This window comes from Magnolia sinica, chromosome 1 (genome assembly GCF_029962835.1).
Source record: "Magnolia sinica isolate HGM2019 chromosome 1, MsV1, whole genome shotgun sequence".
NCBI classification, from domain to species: Eukaryota; Viridiplantae; Streptophyta; class Magnoliopsida; order Magnoliales; family Magnoliaceae; genus Magnolia; species Magnolia sinica.
In genome coordinates this window covers 128,547,447-128,562,547 of record NC_080573.1, presented here as the reverse complement: position 1 = coordinate 128,562,547, position 15,101 = coordinate 128,547,447, and the positions used below count along the sequence as shown (strand labels likewise).

Here is a 15,101-nt window from a genome sequence, read left to right as displayed (position 1 = left end):
CGGATTATCTCCTGGGCGGGGGCAGGAAGCAATCCGCATCCTAAATGGCATTTTAAAAAAAATTTCCTTGAGGTATCTTATAAAGCATCTAAAGGCTGTACGTTCTTTCTTAACCGTCTATTTGTTGAATACAATTTATTTATTTTTCCATATTTGGGAGAATTTTGTTGCATGGGCCACTTCTTGTTGGGAGAATCATATCTACGGTTTGGATCGCTGAACCATGGTCCCACCTCTATCAACTCAAAAATCCGGAGAAAAAAGTATGGGTGTTGTAAAAAAGCTGTTGGTTCTCTGCTTCACTAACGGTAGTGATTCACAATCCCAACCCACGTGTACGTTGGAGATGCCTCTTACGTAAAAAGGCTTCTATAAAGTCACTCTGCGTGCTTTCGAAATCCTTGGTGAGCCCGTGATAACGAGGATTTTCTCGTGGAAAGCACGTGCCTTCACGACTAGAGTTTACGTGACACGCGACCTTGTGTTTCTACAGTATAGAGCGAGTCTTCCATTCTGTGAAGTGACCATGGTTTGTTAATCCAGATCGTTGATATTTTCTATCACACTGTGTGATCTATGGTCAAAAAACCTACTTTGAAAGTATAATCCTAACCTTCAATGTTATGACCTATATATATATATATATTCGGTTAGCAAGAGAAATGAAACAACGGTCCACATTCAACTAAGAAAAAAATCCAAAAATCAGGGAGATTTTTTAGTAATCGTCCATCCCTCTGGGACACAAGATCAGAATGGTTTAGATTTACAAATGACGAGGTTGAATTTCCAGAAATGAAAACACGTGTATGCCGTTGAGAGACGCATGTTGCGTATTATAGCGTGCGCTTGCCTCCATGAAAGCAGTGAATATTCGTTGACATGACTACTTTATCCTCCACTCACCCGCCACAAAGACAAGTCAACTTTCAAAGGGCGGATTCGGTCAGGTCGGGGTAACACCGAGTTCAGCCTGTCCGTCACCATGGGGCCCACCTTGATGTATTTTTTGTATATCCACTCCGTCCATCCGTTTTACCAGATCATTTCAAGGGACGAGTCCAAAAGTAAATCAGATCCAAATCTCATGTAGATCACACCACAGGAAAAAGTTGTAATTGAACACCCACCATTAAAAACTTCCTAAGTCCCACCTTAATGTTTATTTTCCATCCAACCTGGTTTTCAATTTTATCATGGTGGGCCCCACACAAGATGTTTTCATACATTGAATCATTTTGTCACTCACAAGTGGAGATAAAATAGTGAACCAAATAATTATAATTATAATTAAGTCACGCTTGATCCTCTGTTGAACAGCTTTTCTTTGAGTTGCGAAGCTTTTTACATATCAACCTCTCTTTATCTTATGTTTGCGATTGGAGCCGTCCATTTTACAAGAGCTCAAGGGGAAGATTCTCCTTCTTATAGCACATTAGACCATTAGAATGTTTCCTTTGAAAATTACAGTAGCTTGGACTATCAGACCAGTTGGTCCTTGATTTTCTATTAGTAGAAGCGATGGGATATATTGCATGTGCCCAACTTTAAATGGATGGGTCCCACCACCTCTTCCATTAGGAGAATGGAAAGCAAAATAATTCTTGAACCATAGTTCTAAAACTCAGTTGACTCGGCCTAGTTCCAAGTATACTCATTAGGAAACTCGAAGGCGATCATGACTCAGTCAACCGAGTTTTAGGCAGTAATTGTATATTCCATACATTTAACTATTTTAAACATTTACAGACACTTTAAATATTATTATTTTAATTAAATTAAATATCGAGGTGAATCTCATTCAAACCTTCAAGTCAACCCGACGTGGTGAAAGAATCACTGTCGTCTACATGCCGGAGGAGTACTTTGTGGATGTAAACTGATGAAATCTAAGTAACCAAATGGCCTGATCTCACAAATTAGTGATACTAATTTGTTTTTCTATTTCTTGACTTTGTAAGCTAATTGCATGATTGAACTCCATATTTATAGATATAAAATAGGCTTGATAAACAGTCGTGAAAATCATCCATGAAAGTATGATTTAGGCAATGGATCAACTGGGTCACGAGAATGGGGTGAGATCCAATCCCTGGTTGCCACTTGGCTAGGATGGATCTCCTCCAAACCATTTCAAAATGGAAAACCAGGTTTGTAGGCAATGAGGATGATCTAATGTGATTTTCTCTAATCAAGTTAAGGCTTTTATTGCCACATTTTCCAACACCTGGCTGGACGTGCCGATTTTTTGAAATATCAAAAACTACAAGATTGAGATTTTTTTCATTCTCTTTCTGCATGGGTAGGTGCATTTTGTGATGTTCTGTCCAATGAATAGAATAGCAAACACTTTCACTTTTCGCTCCCACAAGATCGAATAGATACCAAAAGACAAAAAGGAAAAGAAAAAAAGAAGAAAAGAAAATCCAACAATCATTGGAATGGGAAGCATTAACTTTTGTGCAGATAGTGGTACTTTTCATGTCTTTCTCTCAGCAATGAGCAAAAAACGTTAAATTGGTAAAGAACACTGTTAGGATGCTCCCTTTACTCCATGCCACCACCAATATATGGCGAGGGGAAGGAGGTTTCCCTTGTTTTTTTTTTTTTTTTTTGGCCACATACACTCCTTTGTTAAAAGGAGAAAAGACGATGGATGGGGTCCGAATATATTGTTTTGTTTCCATGATTGTGATTCTTGCTTTGTATCACGGTCCCATGTGATAAGAATCCCAACGTGGATTGATAAAACCGTTAGATTTCTTCCAGAAAAAAAAAATAAAAAATGAAGGGCTAGAATACATTATGCTCTTGCTGCAGCATATCCACGCTACATGTGCCATATCAGCATGCCAATACGCATCGTCCAAATTTTGGGCCCCGTTGGGAAATCTTTGGGCTATGTCTATCCGCAATGACACCCATGATTCAAATGTTCTGGATAGGCAAACACTGTAATCTAGTGCTAAAATGATATGGACATTGAATTGCACTTTATATTGGTTTTATAGTTTCATTTATATATCCCAACAATGTTCAAGCATTTTAGAATATTCATATTCGTTGACATTAAGGAAAGGATTTCAAGTAGTTTATTTCTTTCTAAAGGATTTGATGGCCGATCAAGAGTTTCACATCGGAGGCTTTGATACCATGATAAAATGATAAACAGAATTGAGATGGAAGAATTGCTTATAATTCTATTCTGTATGTGAGGTGTATAAAAACAGAGAGAATAGGTCCAAAAATGAAAAAAATATAAAAACAAATCCTAGCAAAACTAAAAGAAGATAAAATATTCTTTCCTAATATACATGAAAGGAGATTATCCTTAATATAATCCATCATTTTTCTTAAAACACAATCTTCCAGTCATCACTTGGGTGAAGACTGATCTAATAATATAATCAATCTAATTTTTCATCATGTCCAACACATTCTCTAGACAAAAAATAAGAAAACAGTACCTAACTATTATCTTATTGATAGCATGACTGCCAGTAGAATATAACAACATTTCAGGGGATCATGTAGCATACATGAGGCTTAAATATGCTACATGCTAGAAAATACTTTCTTGTTTATAAAGGTAAGTTGGGGATGAACCTGAGACCTTGGTATTCAGGTATGCCTTGTCCACAATAGAGCCGTGGGCTTGAAACCGATCATTACATGCTCTGTCGAATGATGTTGGTGGCAATCAACCCACCACCTTGATTCAAATATATGAAACAGGTAACCTAGTACATTGGCGGGCCCTGTCATGCTATAATCAATGACATAAGTGTCAAATTATCAACACTACACGTGTATACATTATAATATACCATATCAGATGGCCTTGAAATGCTTACATTAAATAACTTGGGAGAAACCAGCGTTGATTTCATTTCCTTCAACTACCAAGTCGAACAAATAAAAATTGGAAACATTAGATAACTGAGTCTATGATTTTTTTTTCTATGCATTGAAGTTATGTGGACAACTGGTAGATCAATGAGACTAATTTACAATTCTTTCCTGTAATTAGTACTCCATTATATAAAGAGAGTATCATTTTTAATGGAGATCTCTATTGAGCAAGGTATGATAGCAGAAATGCACAACATTCATCTCTTTCTACCTTAGTACAGAACAAGACCACACACATTGAAGCTGATATCATCAATGGCTGATTTGGACATGTAATGTACCCAAGAGGCAGGATAGCTGTTTGGCCAGCCAATTCTTAAATGAAATAAATTTAGCTCCTAGCTAGAGTTACTCAAGTCAAGAAATTCGACTAAATGGTCTCATCCCAAAATTTAAGAAAATTCCAGTTTGTAAACTGGCAATACAGCCAAACTGGCCAGGGACTAATCAACAACTCTGAAAATCAAACCAAGCTGTCGCTTTGTTTCTCTAGTTCAATCAATATTCAATAACTACAAAATCATTGATTTTGGACAACCCAAAATTTTATTTTGACACTTTTAAAGGCCTGTATTAAGTTACACAAAAAGTTTGACATTTAGTTAGCAGGCTCCGAAAACAACTCCCAGGCAAACAACTCCCAGGCAAAGCAGTCATTTTACATGTCACAGCCATTTCTCCTCATTCGGGCCAATGGTTTAGAATGGTCATCCAAATCATCCAAATTATGGGCCCATCACATGCGAGCATCGCTAGAAAATCACACTAATTGGATATCTTATAATCCCTTGAATTCTCCCTTGAATTTGGACTATTGACAAATTTCTTTTCAACGATCTATTTGATGACATGGATAGATGGTTATGATCATCTGATCAGTAAGACCAATGGGATAAACAATTTGTATGGTCTAAATTGGCATCTCGGGTTGGGGAATCATGGAAGCAAACTCTGAATTTGAATCAAACAAGAGACATATAAACACAAACAAGCACCACAGAGAACACACGAATTTACGTGGAAAACCCTTGTGGGAAAAACCATGGCACAAAGCGACAGCAAATCCACCATGAAATACAAATTACAAGAAATGGATGGACTTATCGATCCAAAAAAACTCTCAAAATCCCTTTGCAAAACCCTAGCTTTGCTCTAGAACACTTTAGGAACATCTTGGCATATCCTAATCCCCATGACACCTGCTTATGTAGTGTTACAATCGAGCCAGGAAACAAAATAGCACTTCTGTAAAATCACGTAATTTTGTCAATAGGACCTTCGATAGGATCGACAGCTATCGAGGCCCGTCAATGAGATCAAAGCCACCTTCGATGGGATCGAAGAATGCCCTAAAAACTGTCCAGCAAGCATAGGGGAAAAATGGAATTTTCTTGATGGGATCGAGTGATCTGTCGATGGGATCGAGTGGTCTGCCGATGTCGATGGCATCGACAGACCCTTGTTCCAGTCAGATTGAAGACATCTGACAACATCTTGCACATATCAAGGATGAGTTGCCCTAATTTAGTACTCAGTGTCAGACCCAAATACAGATGTAGGCAGTTAAATTCCCGTCGATTATGTTCACACCCCAAGTGCAGGGTTGTGATGTAGTAATAAACTCGGTAAGACCGATGTCGAATCCACAGGGACTGATATCTGTACGTTATCTGAAACCAGGTAGAAATAAAACTAGACTAAGATGTGATCTAAACAAATAGAATTTAGGGAATAATTGTGGAATAATTATCTAAAACTTAAGTAATTCAGAGAAGGAAAACTAGGGATTCAGAGGATCCACTTGTAGGGATCAGGGAGATCTTATGCCTGCATCAAGGATTATGGAATTCAAACTGAACTTACTTGATCTGGTTTTCAAGAGATAAAAGATATATGAATTAGAATGGATTCCATCACCAAACCATGCCCAGGAGACGGAGTAAACAATAGAATTAAACTAATTACCAACCAATTAACAATGTATGAAGATCAGGAAGGTATTGTCATCCTACCATGCCCATGGGACAATGATGAACAACAGGGCTTCCTGACTTCATAAAAATAAAAAGAGGAAAGAAATATTCAAAGCCATTGCAAACCCATTGTAATTTCAGTCACAACAGACCATTAAAGACTAATAAAAATATTCGTTATATCAAATTAAGTTCAGAAATTTAATCTATCCATCTCGCTACAGGCTTCACCTCTTAGCCCTAGCTAAGAGGTTTAGCCACACATGACTGGGCTAACAAAAACAACAAAATAAAAAATAAAAATGAAAAGAAAAGAATAAGAAGGAAAAAGAGAAAACCCACTCCACGTTCAGCCTTCCTTCAACCGTCCAAAACGAGAACTCCTCCGCTGCCTCCCACTCTCTCCCAGACGTGCAGCAGCAGCCAAGCCACGTCCAGCCCTCACGTTCCGCTCTCCTTGCTTCACGTTTCTTCCTTCCTGGCGCTGCCTGCCTCCGAACGCTCTCCCCTTTCCGTCTTTTCTTTATTCCTTTTTAAAGATGGCCAGCCCGCCTCCGGTGCTGTGGAGTCCCACCAAAAATAGCTTGCACAAACAGTCCTTCCGCAGCCAGTTTGCAACGGAGCCGGACTCCCTGTTTACGCAGAAAGAGCCTACGCAGCAAAGATTTCGCAGTCGGAAGAAGGACGTATTTGGTGATGTTTACCGCGGATTTCTTCGAGAAAACTCCCCTGCACGGTCGGTTTCCGCTCCTGCTCCATCCGAATGGCTTGGATCAATGTGAAGTTCGATGATGGTGGCCCACCAGAGACGACCGCAGCTTCAAGTTGCGAACAAAGTCGCCGCAAGTCGTCTCTATTCATGCGGTGGCCCATTTATTGAGGCCGAGTCGAAAATCCACTCCGTCCGTTCGAATCACGTCGAAAAACCGTTGGGGACGGACGAGAACGGTTTGATTTCGTTGCGGCCCACAAGACTTGGCGTTACACCGTTCATCTTGCGTTTGTCCGGCTGGGATCATGAAGCTGCTTGCATGGTGGAAAAAGGCCACCTAGGCGTTGTTCTTGGCCATCTCCTACGACGAATGGACGGTTTGGATCTTCGAACTGAGGAGCGAGTGGGGCCCACAGTGATTGCCCGGCGGAACAGCGTCGGACGCTGTTTCCTTTCAAAACACAAACTTCGGTCAGACCTGCGTTTGACCGGAGTCTCCGTCCGGTGCACTTCTCATGCACATGTGTCTTATGTACATGCAATGTACATAAGGATCCATCGTGATATTCGAAAGAAATCTGTGCCGTCCATCCATTTTCTTGCCTCATTTAAGCTGTCTAGAACAATTTTGAAGCATATCCAGATATCAGGCGGGCCCCACATAATGATTAAAGGGGATGATCTGTCCGTTGGGCCACTTTCACAGTGATTCAGGAGCTGAATTTTTACGTGTACAGTTCATTTATGGTCCTCAGGCCACGTATGAAGTTTCGAACTGATCAGATGGTGGGAACCCTATGATCTTGCATTCTGGACACTTTTCAGGCCACTTGAGCTTCAATTCCTCGATTTTCTTGGATCTCTGGCGTGCAAATCAGTCGATCTTGGTCTCTTGGGGTCCATCCCATGCTTTGGTGTCATCAGAGCGTTAAATCAATGCTTTAAGCATCCTTTTTCAGTCCATGCTCGTAAATACACTCTGCATCACAAACATGATTAAATCAGGCCGTTAAACAATACTATGTTTGTAAATCCAGGTAACAACTGGGTCTGATATGCAATATTTGACCCTTAACACAACCCCCAACCAGCATTTTGCTAGTCCCGAGCAAAGTATGCGAAAAATAAATTGAGAATTACAGGATAATTTCTACAACTCAAAGAGATTTATGAAAAATAGTTCAGATACTCGAATTCTAAGATTCATGAATGTTGGCATTACTTTTTCCTGAAATCAAGCTCACGGTAAACTTCATAATCAAGTTCAACATATTAGTCCATTAATTAGAATAATTCTAAATATTGAATTTCATGGATGTATAGTCCAATCTCGACTTGTCAACATTAAGATTCACCTTGATATTTAAGGATATCATTGGTAACAAATAAGAGAAAACACGATAACCCAACTTGGCTTACACTTATCTTTTTATTCTTTTAATTTTTATTTTTTTTAAAATTTTTTTTTAAATTTTTTTTTTTTTATAACTGAAATGACGCCAAGAAGAGGGATCAAATCCTCACCTACAGGGAGCAAACCTAAGGTAAAGACTGTACACCCAACTTTTTCACATATCATTCATGGGGAATCGAATCCTCACCTATAGGGAGCAAACCTATGGTAAAGACTGTTCGCCCACTCCTTTTAATTTTCTCAGGCCGGTTCTTTTCATGCTTAGTGATTACCACGTTAATCCTTCAATATCAGACTGAAACCTTAACATGCAAGCGAGATGTGTCTTGCGAATTCATGACTAATCAATATTTACAAATTCTAATAATGGATTAACAATTCAAACTTAGCTATGAAATTTGATAGATAACTGAATCCAAGAGTCATGAAGTACCAACATCACGCATTTTAAAATTCTAAGTGCCCTAGATGGCCATCAAGATCACTTTGAATTCATCAGAAATCCTGAAAAATTAAAAATTTTCACAATTTTTGCTCAAAACCAAGAAAACACTGATTAGGAACCTAATCTCCCACCCCCAACCAAAAATCTACATTGTCCTCAATGTAAAAAGAAGTAGACCTGCAATGCACATGAGACAACGGAAAAATAGGAGTGATGGAAAGATAGTACCTGGACGAAAGAATCAAGAGGCTTTTCAAAGATATCTACGTAAGAGTGGGTCAGCACAAGAGAGAAACTAACAAAAATAAAATAAAAATAACAAAAATGAAATCCTACCTACACCACTTTCGCAGGTGCTCTCGATTGCATTTAGCGTATGCAACAAGCCTTTAAACCCTTAGGTTACCCCTAGTGGACGAGTTGTAGTCTCGTGAGGGTTTACAGTAATGTTACCCACAAACATTGAACTGACTAATGATAAAAATGACATGAAATGAAGAACTGGGTTGCCTCCCAGGAGCGCTAAGTTTATCGTCTTCAGCCAGACAAATAAAGCAACTACCCTAGTCCTATGAAAGCGATAAACCTACCTATACCTCCATCAGACTAGGAGATCAATCCTGGTAAACAGGATCAGTCAGAGGCATGGACATGTCCTCTGAATCAAATTTCTCGACAAATGGTTTCAATCGATGTCCATTGACTTTAAACTCCTTGCCATTATCGGGATCTCTAATTTCAACGGCCCCATGAGGAAAAACAGTAACAACAATGTAAGGGCCGGTCCAACGAGATCGAAGCTTACCCGGAAAGAGATGTAATCGAGAATTGTACAAAAGAACCTTCTGACCAGGCGTGAATGATTTTCGCAAAATGTGTTGGTCATGAAATGCTTTCATCTTGTCCTTGTAAATTCTCGCATTATCGTACGCATCATTCCGGATTTCCTCAAGTTCATTCAATTGAAGTTTGCGTAGCGAGCCAGCGTTGTCCAGATTGAAATTAAGATTTTTGATCGCCCAGTACGCTTTATGTTCCAACTCCACAGGCAAGTGACAAGCCTTCCCATAGACAAGTCTAAAGGGAGACATTCCAATAGGAGTTTTAAATGCAGTACGGTATGCCCATAAGGCATCGGTCAATCGGATTGACCAATCCTTACGATCTGGGTTAACCGTTTTCTCCAAAATATGTTTGATCTCCCTATTGAAAATCTCAGCTTGTCCACTTGTCTGAGGATGGTATGGGGTGCTCACCTTATGAGAGATACCGTATTTCTTCATTAAGCTCTCAAATGGTTTATTACAGAAGTGTGAGCCCCCATCACTAATGATGGCTCGAGGCGTTCCGAATCGAGAAAGGATGTTTTCTTTTAGGAATTTAATGACCGTGCGATGGTCATTCTTTCGACATGGAATCGCTTCGACCCATTTAGTGACATAATCTACGGCGAGCAAAATATACAGATTTCCAAACGATTGGGGGAATGGTCCCATGAAATCGATGCCCCAGCAATCAAATGCTTCAATGATAAGGATGGGATTCAAAGGCATCATATTTCGATGGGACAATGCTCCCAATTTCTGACAACGCTCACAAGCTTTGCAAAACTCATGAGTGTCCCTAAACATAGTGGGCCAGTAAAAGCCACACTGCAGGATCTTGGCCGTGGTCTTTTTAGCAGAAAAGTGACCACCACAGGCCTCTGAGTGATAGAAGGAGATGACGCTCTGATGCTCATCGTCTGGTACACATCTCCTTAGAATTTGGTCTGGGCAATATTTAAATAAATAAGGATCATCCCAGAAAAAGTTGCGCACCTCGGTGAAAAATTTCTTCTTATCTTGCGCAGTCCACTGTGTCGGTATGGCACCTGTAGCAAGATAATTAGCAATATCAGCGAACCAAGGTGAATGGGAAACTCGGAACAGTTGTTCATCAGGGAACATCTCGTTGATATGAGTCGCCTCAAGGGAATCAGAGGTATTAAGGCGAGAAAGGTGATCGGCCACTACGTTTTCTACTCCCTTTTTATCTTTAATTTTCAAATCAAATTCTTGGAGTAGAAGGATCCATCGTATCAAACGGGGCTTAGAATCATTCTTAGAAAGAAGATACTTAAGTGCCGCATGATCTGTGTAGATAATGATTTTGGATCCGATCAAGTAGGACCTAAATTTGTCCAAGGCGAACACTACAGCTAAAAGTTCCTTTTCCGTAGTCGAGTAGTTTACCTGGGCAGAATTTAAAGTTCTACTTGCGTAATGAATGACGTAGGGCCGCTTATCTTTTCTCTGGCCTAGGACCGCCCCAAGAGCATAATCAGAAGCGTCGCACATAAGCTCAAAAGGAAGGCTCCAGTCGGGTGGCTGCATGATAGGTGCAGTGGTTAACGTGCCCTTAAGCTTGGTGAAAGCTTCCTGGCACTGCTCAGTCCACTCGTACGGAGCATCCTTTTGAAGAAGATTACATAAAGGACGAGAGAGGAGACTAAAGTCCTTTATGAATCGCCTGTAAAATCCTGCGTGTCCTAAGAAGGATCGCACGTCTCTGATGTTCTTGGGTGGAGGTAGGTTAGAGATAAGATCGATTTTTGCTTTATCTACCTCGATTCCTTTGGACGAGATGATATGCCCAAGGACAATTCCCTTCTGAACCATGAAATGGCACTTCTCCCAATTAAGTACCAAGTTCTTTTCTTCACATCTTTTCAAAAACACATTTAAGACTTTCCAAGCACTTCTGAAAGATGGACCGTAAATAGAGAAATCATCCATGAAGACCTCTAGATATTTCCCCACCATATCGGAAAAGATACTAAGCATGCATCATGAAAGGTGGCGGGGGCATTACATAGCCGAATGGCATCCTTCGATAGCAAAGGTGCCGTAGGGACATGTAAATGTGGTCTTTTCCTGGTCTTGAGGGGCTATCTCTATCTGGTTGTAGCGCGAATACTCAAGAAAGCTGTAATAGGAATGACCAGCTAACCTTTCCAGGATCCGATCAATGAATGGTAAAGGAAAGTGGTCTTTCCTTGTGACGGTATTCAATTTCCTGTAGTCAATGCACATTCTCCAACCAGTGGTGACTCTAGGTGGCATGAGTTCATTATTAGCATAGGCTACGATGGTGAGTCCGGACTTCTTAGGGACCACTTGAGTTGGACTCACCCATAGACTATCGGATATAGGGTATATAATACCCACGTCCAATATTTTAAGAACCTCGGCTTTAACCACTTCCTTCATGTTTAGATTTAGTCTACGTTGTGGTTGCCGAGCGGTTTTGCATTATCCTCAAGATATATGTGGTGAGTACAAATCGAGGGATCGATACCTTTGAGGTCCGCTATCGACAAAACCAGGGCACCTTAATGCTCAATGAGAGTAGATATAAGCATACTCTCCTGTTCTTTCTCCAGGTGGGCAGAGATCACCACCGGGTATGTCTCATCTTGACCCAAATATGCATATTTCAAATCAGAGGGCAAAGGTTTTAGGTCAAGCTTCGGCAGCTTGAGGTTAGACAGTAGAGGCACTACATCAGTTTGTGGTAATTCTTCAAATTGTGGCCTCCATCGGTTAACTTTAAGTACCGGTGCAGTATCAAGCAAGGCGCACGTCTCCCTAATCATGTCATCATCAAAATCATGGGAGTGGGCCAGGCACGTCTCTAGATGGTCGGAGGATAAGGTCAGAGGTGTCGTATCTTCCATGAAAGAGTCAATCATGTTAATGTCGTGGAAATCGTCATCATCCTCTGAGTTGCTGCCGTTATTGAAAAAAATATTTGACTCCAATGTCAAATTTCCAAAAGACAGTCATGATACCATTCCTGCAATTGATAATTGCATTTGACGTGGCAAGGAATGGGCGACCAAGAATGACAGGAATCTGAGTGCTCATGTTATTGATGGGTTCAGTGTCCAGGATGATAAAGTCTACAGGGTAGTAAAATCTATCAACTTGGACCAACACATCCTCAATTATCCCTCTTGGTACACGAACAGAGCGATCAGCAAGTTGTAGTGTGGTTAGGGTGGGTTTTAATTCACCCAAACCTAACTGTTTGTATACCGAGTAGGGAATCAAATTGACGCTCGTTCCTAAGTCAAGAAGTGCGTGATCAATTCGATGGTTCCCGATTACACATGATATGGTTGGGCTACCGGGATCCTTGAATTTCTGCGGCACGTCTTGCTTCAGGATGGCATTCACTTTCTCAGTCAAGAAGATTTTTTTTTGAAGAATTTTCCGTCTTTTGGTCGTGCATAAGTCTTTTAGGAATTTGGCATATGAAGGTATCTGTTTCACGACATCAAGTAGAGGAATGTTGACTTTCACATGTTTCAACACCTCTAGAATATCCTGAGAGTTAGAGAGAGGTTTTGGTGAAACCAACCGTTGGGGGAATGGAGCAACTGGCTTCTCTAGAAGTTCCGGTTCTACTTTTTGTGGGGCATCACTGGATCCATCATTGTTGTCCTCTTCTGGTTCTTGAGGCTTTTCGGGCCTAACCGGAAGAGTTTTATCAATGATCTTCCCACTCCTAAGAGTGGTGATGGATTTAGCATGCCCCATTTGATTTGAAGAGCTAGGATCATTACTCTCGTACTGCGGTTTAGGATTGGGGAGAGGTTGTGCAGGAAGCATCCCCTTTTCTATAACCGTCATACGAGAGTCTATCTTTTGCATAAAATCTGTAATTCCCCGCATTGCCTGAGCCAGCTCTTGTATGGGATTTTGAACCGGTTCCTCTTGAGATTTCACTTGATTTGGATTTTGATTGAAGAAACCTGGAGGAGTCGCCCTTTGTCCATTCCTCCAACTAAAGTTTGGATGATTTTTCCAGCCAGGATTGTATGTGTTGGAGTTAGGTCCAGTAAAAGGTCTTTGATAATTATTTACGGCATTGGCTTGTTCATTCAACACTCCTCGAAAGGCAGGTATTGTAGGACAGTTTTCAGTTGTGTGAATGTTGCAATCACAGATGCAGCAAACAATTTCATTGACCTTATCCTTCTTTCCTTCCATGGCCTCAACTTTCCTTATGAGCGTAGTCACTTTACACTTGAGATCATCCTCTTCTTTCAAGAGATATAATCCACCTTTTTCCTTTAATTGATTCGGCCTAGACGTGGTGTTCGCCATTGGGTAATAGTCCCATGATTGTGTTTTTTCCGCGAGACTATCGAGGTAATCCCATACCTCGTCAACATCTTTGTTGATGAACTCTCCATTACACATTGTCTCGACCATTTGGCGCATGGAAGATGTCAGTCCATCATAGAAAAAATTTGTAATGCGCCACGTTTCAAATCCGTGTTGTGGGCATGAACTGACCAAATCTTTAAACCTTTGCTAACATTGGAAGAATGTTTCATCTTCCTTTTGGGCAAAGTTCATGATTGCTTTTCTGAGGGTAATCATTTTATGATGTGGGAAGAATTTTTTTATGAATTCCCTCTGCATGTCGTTCCATGTGCCAATGGATCTAGGACGCAGTGAATGTAACCACGTCTTAGCTTTCTCTTTTAAGGAAAAAGGAAAGAGTTTCAGCCTAATTGTATCCTCAGATACATTAGGAAAACATAATGTAGCTATAATCTCATCGAACTCTTTCAAATGCAAATATGGACTCTTTGATTCAAGTCCATGGAATTTGGGAAGGAGTTGGATAACTCCTGGCTTGATGTCCATTTGTCCTGTGTTTTCAGGAAAGATCATGCATGAGGGCGTACTCACTCCTGCCGGTTGTAGAAAATCTCGTAAAGTACGAGGCGGGGGTGCCTGTTGCACCTCATTCTCATCTTGGGTATCCTCCACCCTGGGTGGAAGTAGAGGAGGTTGGTCTTCAGCTATAACTTCACTTAACTCAGGGGATTTCGAGTGGTGTCTAGTCCTGCGATGGATAGTCAACCCCTCAACCAATCCTCCTTCAGTCAAGAGACGTTGAGTGTTGTCACGGGCCCACTTGGGCATGAAACACTCACAGCCCTCAACTAAATTCAAAGCCTAATCCTAAGAAAGGAAAAGAAAATCTAGAAAGAAAGAGAGAGAGAGAGTTGGAAAGGAAGTACCAAATTAAAGTCCCTAAGTTAAGGACCTGCAAAATAAAACAAAAATAAGTTAGATTCTAAAAAGGAGAAAAACAATCTTTTAAAAGAAAGATAACAGTAAACTGATTTCTAAAAGAAAGTGGAAACTTCTAAAATAAATTAAGAAAGTCCTAAACTTAAAAAGTAAATTACTACAAGAGAATTGAAAAATAGAAAGTAGGGAAGGAGCGTACCGAATTAGAGATTTCTATCTTAAAGGCCTACAAAATAGGAAGGTTAGTTTTTAAACAAAAATTCTAAAAATAAATTAGGAAACAAATTAGATTCTAAGAGAGTTAGAATTAGAAAGTTACTAAAATAAAAATAGCAAGTTAATTTCTAAAGAGGGAAGGAAATAACCTAATTTCTAAAAATAAACTATTTCCTACAGAAGGGAGGATACTAGAATTAGAAAATTTCTAAAATTTAAACCCTAATTAAAAATAGAAAAAGTAGAGAATTTAGGAAGGGATTACCAATTTAAGAGCTTATGTCAGGATCCTACAAAACAGGAAAACAAGTTAGTTCTAAAAATCAAATAAACA

The 15,101-nt window shown here is 40.1% G+C and overlaps 1 protein-coding gene and 1 non-coding gene across 7 annotated transcripts in view; one reads left to right on the top strand and one right to left on the bottom strand.

The window, feature by feature from the left end:
* Positions 1 to 3,286: 3,286 nt before the first annotated feature.
* Positions 3,287 to 15,101, bottom strand: part of LOC131258153 (probable protein phosphatase 2C 6) — a 49,931-nt gene continuing 38,116 nt past the window's right edge. For 4 of the 6 annotated variants that reach the window (XR_009177950.1, XR_009177913.1, XR_009177936.1 and 1 more), the window contains 2 exons: positions 3,855 to 3,899; positions 3,287 to 3,766 (listed from right to left, as the gene is read on the bottom strand). Coding sequence is in view for 2 of the 6 variants with exons in the window: in XM_058259288.1 (XP_058115271.1) it covers positions 3,896 to 3,899 (4 nt within the window). In the remaining 4 variants the exon portion in view is untranslated. The remainder of the gene's footprint in view (positions 3,767 to 3,854; positions 3,900 to 15,101) is intronic. The other 2 variants (XR_009177915.1, XM_058259280.1) reach the window with 2 other exon arrangements.
* On the top strand, positions 13,776 to 13,882 carry LOC131222848 (small nucleolar RNA R71). The gene has a single exon (XR_009160207.1). It is a non-coding gene; the product is annotated as a small nucleolar RNA R71 (small nucleolar RNA).